The sequence below is a fragment of the Pungitius pungitius genome, chromosome 2 (assembly GCF_949316345.1).
Source record: "Pungitius pungitius chromosome 2, fPunPun2.1, whole genome shotgun sequence".
Taxonomy (NCBI): domain Eukaryota; kingdom Metazoa; phylum Chordata; class Actinopteri; order Perciformes; family Gasterosteidae; genus Pungitius; species Pungitius pungitius.
In genome coordinates, this window is record NC_084901.1 from 26,929,533 (window position 1) to 26,937,820 (window position 8,288).

The 8,288-nt window shown below is 45.0% G+C and overlaps 1 protein-coding gene across 1 annotated transcript; it reads left to right on the plus strand.

Moving 5' to 3' along the window:
- Positions 1-1,076: 1,076 nt before the first annotated feature.
- Positions 1,077-8,267, plus strand: dnd1 (DND microRNA-mediated repression inhibitor 1). The gene is made up of 5 exons (XM_037461529.2): positions 1,077-1,283; positions 3,611-3,716; positions 4,475-4,800; positions 5,740-5,872; positions 6,960-8,267. The coding sequence occupies exons 1-5, from the start codon at positions 1,263-1,265 to the stop codon at positions 7,505-7,507; spliced, it is 1,134 nt and encodes a 377-aa protein (XP_037317426.1). The 5' UTR covers positions 1,077-1,262; the 3' UTR covers positions 7,508-8,267.
- Positions 8,268-8,288: the final 21 nt, after the last annotated feature.

Consider the following 8,288-nt stretch of genomic DNA (forward strand, 5'->3'; position numbering starts at 1 on the left):
TACGGCCGAAAAGCACAAGTTTGAATCATAGGGCTTTAAAATTGATACAACAATCCTCTGTACAAGAATAAGAGTAAACTTTAATGGAAATAAAAGAAAGAAATATCAGGAACGGGAGAAAACTCCGGAAATAAACAAAGTTATTGATATGCTGATGCATGTCAATAACTTAACCCTATTCACCCTATTCACACAGAAGGAGAGAGAGAAGCTGAGACAGCCCTAACTATAACCCTGAGCCAGCCCTAACTACAAACCTGAGCCAGCCCTAACTACAAACCTGAGCCAGCCCTAACTACAAACCTGAGCCAGCCCTAACTACAAACCTGAGCCAGCCCTAACTACAAACCTGAGCCAGCCCTAACTACAAACCTAAGCCAGCCCTAACTACAAACTTAAGCCAGCCCTAACTACAAACCTGAGCCAGCCCTAACTACAAACCTGAGCCAGCCCTAACTACAAACCTAAGCCAGCCCTAACTACAAACCTGAGCCAGCCCTAACTACAAACCTAAGCCAGCCCTAACTACAAACTTAAGCCAGCCCTAACTACAAACCTGAGCCAGCCCTAACTACAAACCTGAGCCAGCCCTAACTACAAACCTAAGCCAGCCCTAACTACAAACCTGAGCCAGCCCTAACTACAAACCTAAGCCAGCCCTAACTACAAACTTAAGCCAGCCCTAACTACAAACCTGAGCCAGCCCTAACTACAAACCTGAGCCAGGCCTTACTATGTGTCAGATCAAACTCTGTGACCTTAGAGTTTGGTCTAAACAGCTGTGAATATTAATGGTAGGAAGCACTATGCTGGGTTCTTCAGTTGGATTATTTTTTGATCTAGCGATCTTTTGCTATATTTTCAAGATTAAAACCTTTAGCTGTAAATCCAATGAACCAAAAATATATATTCATTTAAAATGTGTTGAATTATCAAATTGCATTTTTTTCTCAACAGCTTTTAACCTGTTTTCCGTTAAAGGATATTTATGACACATTTCTATTTTAGACTACCTACAACACTTTTTCAGTTTTAAAGTAGCGCTCCATACATGTTTGTTTCAGAGTGCACCCATTTCCTGTGAGTTGTGTTTTTTCTAGTTGCTAACATCCCCAACGTCCGGAGGAGGCGACCGGGGCGCGATGTGGCCGTGAGGGCGGCGCCGTGTCAAGTGCAATCTACTGGCCGACAGTGGGCTCCAGGTGCGGTCAGGGGGCCGCAGTCTCGTTACAGTCCGAGCGAACACAACGCCGGTGGAGACCATGGAAACCAAGCAGAGCCAGGTAACTAAAAATGCATTTCATTTGTTTCCCTCTTTATGCAATGCGTCGTCTGTCTTTAAAGTGAAGCGAAAACCACGTTTTTACAGGGAAACGGCGGAGGCCAACTTCTTTTCCCTCCGCCTTTGGACGTTTATCGGCACGAGGTGATTCCGCTTTGATGTCTCGTTATTGTTTCGCGCTCCTCGAGCGGTTTTACAAACACGCGCGTCGCGTCGCACGTGGGGAAGTGGTTTTGCCAACTTCGTGCCCATTAATTCCGCTTGTTTGTCGTGTTTTTTTTGTGGAAAACATTGTTTTTCTGTGGTTGGCTCTTCGGCCTCGTTGAGGCCCACCTGCCGCTCGTTACATTGATAGAGGGCCCTCGCTGTTGTGATTTATTTTGATGATTGTAGTTGAAATGTCTGGATGTTTCCAAAGTAACTCGTTGTATTATATATATAGGGGTATATGCCTCACCCCTATCATTCGCACTAACCGCCGAACCCTGGGGGACCGAGCCTTTGCCATCGCCGCCCCCACCCTTTGGAACTCACTCCCACAGCCCATTAGAAACTCTGACTCACTACCTTCCTTCAAATCAGTGCTCAAAACCCACCTGTTCAAACTAGCTTTTTCGTAAACCCCCTTTTTTGTTTTTTTCCCCCATGTAAAGCGTCTTTGAGTGTCCAAAAAAGCGCTATACAAGTTCGATTTATTATTATTATTATTATATATTTCAAATGGGTTGCCAGCTTAAAGTTCGTCAATAGTTTGTTTTGTGAACCGTTTTGGTAATGCTTCAGGCCGTCTACCAACGTTAAATGTTATCATTATCTCACAAAAACAACTTTGGCATCAATAAAAGCAGACACGATGGCTGCTGTGATTGATTAGTGAACCACATTGAAGCCAACATGGTGTCGTCCATGTGTCCTTCACAAACGGACAAAGAAGTTATGTATCCTAAATTTAACCAAAGTCGACATCAGATAATGCCTCAGTTGCATGTGTTTGCACTTGTTTTATGTAATTAATGATGGGGATATCTTGGTTTTGTCTACTAAATGTAGACTACTAAAAGTTTTCAGAAATAAGTTTTCCTCCAGTAGAATGTCACAATCTAATGTTCTGTAGGTGTTGTACAGGGGCTTTGTTCAAACATCCTTCAGTGGCTGATTTTTTTTATTTTTTAGCCAATTTATCTAGAGCGCTTCCCCAACAGACTATCAGGATGGTGTTTTGTTCAAACATTGGGTCGGAATTAAAACATCACGTTAGTCAAGAATTCAAATTGCTTTTACCACTTTGTGGTTTGTTTCTGTACCTAATTGTTGTGTTTAAATGCTTGAAAACGAAGCATCTCACTTGTTTTCTATTCGGTGGTAGTCTTTGTGCTGTGGAATGAATTGATACATAAACGCATCAAAAAAATCACCGAAGGAAGGCTGGTTTAATACTTCGGTGGGGGCCGTCCGACGGGAGGGGGGCGGTGGTTGCTGACGCATGCTCGGTGTCCGCTGGGGAGCGCGTGCGCTCCTGTGTACGCGCACGTGTCAGTGTCTGCCTGCGTCCATTGGGGGGTGGGGGGGAAGACTTCTAATAACGAGGGAAGCACGGACTTAAATGACTAGAATCAGAAGGTAGATGGCTAGCTAGCCGCTGTACCTACACAAGCGCTAGGCTATTGTTAGCTGCTACGAGGTGTATACATAAAGTGTTTCGATCGGATCAGGAACCGAAAGGCACCGGTGTTACCCCGAAATCTGTGACCCATCAGAAACTGTGACCACAGAGGGCGCTGTTTCACATCGTCTGCTCGTGCGTACTAGACAATGGAGGGCGAAGAAGAGCGCCTACGCAAACGGCGTAAACGTTACTACATTACTGGCTCTGTGAAGACTCCAAATAAGAAAATATGTGTCCAGAGTAATGTGAAGAGATGAAATAATAACCCCGAACAATATTTTGAAGTTTGACTCATTTATTCAGCAGTTATAGTGGGGTCACACATTCTGACTTAGCTAATGTGCTGGTCCATTAATTATTTTGTTCTTTCTTTTCTTAACACTACAATATGATGCTTTCATCCGTGGACGTAATGTATAAACCTTTACTTATATATAGTCTATATATATATTATATATTGGTACCGGTTCTAGACAGGCATGTTTGAGGGGGCAGCCACAAATCTTGAGGGGGCATTGTGCTCCAGCACCTAGTTTGAGGGGGCACAACATTTATTTGAGGGGGCCAGGCCCCCTCTTGCTCCTGCCTAGACCCGGCCCTGTTCTTGATACTTCTTGATGCGCTCCGTGTTCCTCCCCACCAAACCCCCTCCCCAACAAAAGGTGCTGAACCTCGAACGGGTGCAGGCGCTGGACACCTGGCTGAGAACGACCAATGCAAAGCTGACTCAAGTTAACGGCCAGAGGAAGTACGGAGGACCACCCCAGGGTGAGGCGGGCTGCTCGGCCACTGCTCCACACGCTGCTATGACTGGTGGCTCCTCAGAGAAGCTGGGACACGCAGCCGCACCGTATAGTGTTATGTTTAGTCTTAATTAAATCACGTGTACAGGATACAACTTAGCACCTTGGTGCCAAAGGAAGTGGTTTAGCAGCTCACATGTTCACCAGTTATTTGATTGGAGGGTCAAACTGGGACCCATCTGACTAATATACCTCAGTGGAGATTCACACTGACTTGTGTGGGAATGTTAGAGTGTAGAAAACAAGTGTTCAAGACCAGTTTGCCGCCTCGAACACTATCTACGGTCAGAATACAGAGAGCCCTAAAGCATACCATGCTTCATCCTCTATTTGACTTTAAATGGCTAATCATTTACTAAATGATTATCCTGCTGTATAGAAGAAGACTAGAGATTGAGATCATAATGATGTTTACGGAGGTCATAATTCCCTCTGGCAGCCAGTACCTACAATGCAGGGTTCCTCGTTGGGGTCACTTGCCATGAGTTTCTGTCTGCTTCTACTGTCGTTCTTTTTCTACGCAGGAAGCGGTGTCAGTGAGTTAGTTTGCACGATATCAGGATCTTGATACGCAAGCAATTAATAATAATAATTTCATTATTAATCAAAACATATTGTGTCAGAAGCTCAGACCTGGTTCATTCAACATGATGAAACGTGATGCGTGTATCAAAAAATCAGGCCACATCACCAACTCCCCCATGCTCTCCGTTGTGCTGTCAGTGTGGGATGGTCCCGCCCCAGGAGCCCGCTGTGAGGTCTTTATCAGCCAGATTCCTCGGGACGCCTATGAGGATCTGCTGATCCCCCTGTTCAGCTCTGTGGGGCCCCTCTGGGAGTTCCGGCTCATGATGAACTTTAGCGGTCAGAATCGGGGCTTTGCCTACTGCAAATATGGCTCTGCGGAGGTAGCTAACGAAGCCATCCGCCTTCTGCACGGCTACATGATAGAGCCCACCTTCCGCCTCAACGTCCGCCGCAGTACGGAGAAGAGACACCTCTGTATCGGAGAGCTGCCAGCCACCACCAAGCAGGAGGACCTACTGAAGGTACGACAGATCGGTGTGAGAGATGTTCTTTAGCAATTTCACAATTCATTTCATTAATAAATGACAACAAAGATCATTTCCCAAACCCCTTCTCATAAATTGATTTATTTGTCTGTGCCCCAACAATCTTTAATTCACATTTAAAGACGGACATGTTCTCTGTGTAGATATGAGAATTTCTTTTTGAGGTCAGGTTTAAAGGGTTATTTGAGTTACCTATTCCTTATCAATGTGTGACCTACTGTATATCCCCCCCCCCCCCAGCAGTGTGCACTGTTATTTTCATATTCCCCTCGCTGTGCTTTGTCGTCAGAGAGCCGTATCCATTCCGTTCGGTCCGTCTGTGCTCTGTTCAGCCCACTAGACTAAAAAAGCAATGTTGCTTCACAAAATGCTGAAGTTGCAGTTCCCCATTCAAAGTGCTATATGACAGCAAAGGAAAAGGGTGAAAATGTTGTAGGTAGTCTGGGTTTATTCCATGAGGTACTGATCAATAACCAGTTTAGGAACAGACAGGAGCTACACACAGCAAAACATGTGTTTGCGCTCTATTTTTTTCTAAATGTAAACTGGCACTGTTGGTTTTCCTTTGTGCTGCTGCCCCCTGGTCCACAGCACTGCATTGCAAAAGTTACATAGGTGATACCGCCACTATATACAAGTACCTCACAATCCAGACATCCCTCATATGTACAATAAAAGGACAACTTATTTATTGGTATAATAAAAACAACCACTCCCATTAGTTCAGTGCCTTCCCTCCTGCATTGCTTACACATGTGTGTGTGTATATATATATATATATATATATGTGTGTGTGACATATATTACTACCAGTTATGACCACTCCACTGCTAACCTTGAACCCCAGAATGCCAACAGCCGATTGGAATTGTGGAGAAGTGTGAATAAACATTGAGTTGGCGCCATGGTTCCCAGGTGCTGTGCGTACTGGCCGATGGGGTGGAGAGAGTGTCCCTGAAGGCCGGGCCTGGTATAGATGGGGTGTCTGCGATGGTGGCCTTCTCATCCCACCACGCTGCCTCTATGGCCAAGAAGATGCTTGTGGAAGGTATGTTGGTGGAGACGGCTGGATGCATGGGAGCATGTGTATCTGTGAGTGGTCCTATTGGTGGTTACACAGTAATGGAATGCAGATGCAACAGGTCAATAAGTGAAGGGTTTTTTATCAGTGTATCTTTCTAGCTCTGGCAATGTGAGACTTGATCTGACCTGCAGGCTGAAATCTGAGGAGATTGGATTTAGCGACCCATGAATATTGAAAAATGCTCCACTTAACGTAGTTTTCCCAAAGTGTCCTGAATACTAACCAAAATGCTTACACTGACGCACACTTCCAATTATGTCTGCTGGCGTCAGAACTAAATCAAGAAAAGTCCATTTCTACTGATGAAAGAAACTAATGGTTCATTTTAAGATGAACCCATGCACATAAATGAAATGCTCTACTAAAGTTCCTTCCTCATCAGCGTATGGCCTTTTTACCGCCTTGCAGCGGTGGAAAGGATTCTGACAATCAAAATAGGTCTGTTTAAAAATATATAGGACAAACATGAGCATGTTTTCATCTGTTCTATTAAATGTATCCTGCTTTTAGACAGACATCAGGGAGGCAGCCTAAAACATGAGGGATTAGTTATGTGAAATAATCTTCACTACTAAAAGGACGAGCACACCTGACACCAGTGTGTGTAACTGCTCTCAAACACGACACAATAGGAAGTTAAGGGATAATGCTAACATCACTGCTAATCCCCTTGACTTTAACCTGAAGGTGGAACTGAGCTTTACTTTTAGGACCATGTTAAAGGCAACATAACGTTCTCCTTAGCTTCTACAGACCCTTTCACGTCTACCACATGTGCTGTGAACCGGCCAATTCTGGTGTTGTATAGCAAATGCCAAAGGAGCTCCACAGTGCACGGGAGAGAGTACAGGACATCACGCCATCATGAAGTCTGTTTCTGATTGTTTGGGCAGAGACATTCACACAAGTGGCCTGGTGGAAGTAATTCTGTGTGGTTTGGGCAGTGCTTTGCCTGTTAGTCCTTGCACAAAGTGTGTGTGTGTGTGTTCTCTATTTGGTCCCCTTCAGAGTAAACCACCTTCTCAGCCTGCCCTGTTCTTCCTGTGCACAGCATTCAAGAAGCGGTTTTCCCTGAACGTCTCCATTAAGTGGCAGTCCACAGTGAGGCCGAGCCCAGATGAGCCACCGTCTCTACCCAAACGGCCCCCCAGCCTTCTGCCGGCCCCTCAAAAGCCACCGCGCCACACCCCAAGTACCCTGCCCAGTCGCATGGCCCGCCCTCCGTCCTTCCTGCAGGCCTTCTGCAGGGCCGTGGGAGGCCCCGTGGCTCCCCAGCACTCTGCCCTTCCCAGCTCCTCCCGTTCTCCCTCCCAGGGGCGCCCGGTGTCTCCCCCGCCATCCCCCGTGACCTTCCTGCATGAGCTGTGCAAGGCCACCGCCGTGGGCCAGCCGCTTTATAAGACGTACTACAGCCACGCTGGGCCCGATGGATTCCTCTTCTTCAATTATAAGGTACACTTCACCGGAGCGCCCGCCACCTTCGAGGGGCTGGTCATGATCTTGCCGGGGCCCTCGGTGACCAGCACACTGGAAGAAGCTCAGCGGGCTGCAGCCCAGCAGGTCCTCCAGAGGCTGTCCAATAATCAGCTGGCCCCCTGAGGGCCCAATCAGAAACGCCTGCCTTTGTTCAGTCAATGTTCCATCTAAAGAAAGAAGTGTAATCTTTATGTATTTGGTTTCAATTCTGCATGCTTTTATGTAATATTAGTAACTAGTTTTTCCTGTTTTCTGCATGTTTTTGAATGTGTGTTACTGTTTGGTTCCTCATTTTAAGAGATTTGAAAAGAAAATATGAAAGTTTAATTTTGTGGTTGCCTTGATGTTTCCATACCATTTTGTAAAATAGATTTCTTCTTTAAATGTGACGTGTTTTGTATGATTATTTTGGATCAAAACCTTACACTTTACATGCAGTGGGTTTTGAAAGGTGAATATGTGACCCCAAATGGAAAGGTTTATCAGACTGAGTATGGAATGAGGAATATCACAAAAATTAGTTTACGATGCCATTTCAAATGTCCAAATATGTAAAGGAAAAAATCATGAAATCCAATCCCCAAAAGTATTATAGGATATCAAAATCAAATCAATTTCTCCAAAGTATAAAAACAGTCATACTATATTTCATGAAACAAGTTGCCATTATTTACAAAAACAGGAAAATCCTAGTTTCATAGTATACTAAAAAATGTCATGAGTACAACGTATCACGAATGCTTTAAAAGTCATGGAATCATAATATTTAGCGAAACATGCATGTGGATGAATTCATACTATGTTTATTTTCAATACTCTGCCTCTTATTCTAAACGTATGCATGGGTACACGTGCCTCAGCGCTGTGGAAGGAAAACCACGTGCTTGTGTAATGTGAAGCGGCG

Excerpts from the sequence above, each read along its gene's own strand:
- dnd1 (XM_037461529.2), top strand. The coding sequence starts at position 1,263 with ATGGAAACCAAGCAGAGCCAG. Across the intron at positions 1,284-3,610 it reads TGGAAACCAAGCAGAGCCAG|GTGCTGAACCTCGAACGGGT; the intron begins GTAACTAAAAAT and ends CCCCAACAAAAG. Across the intron at positions 3,717-4,474 it reads GTACGGAGGACCACCCCAGG|TGTGGGATGGTCCCGCCCCA; the intron begins GTGAGGCGGGCT and ends TTGTGCTGTCAG.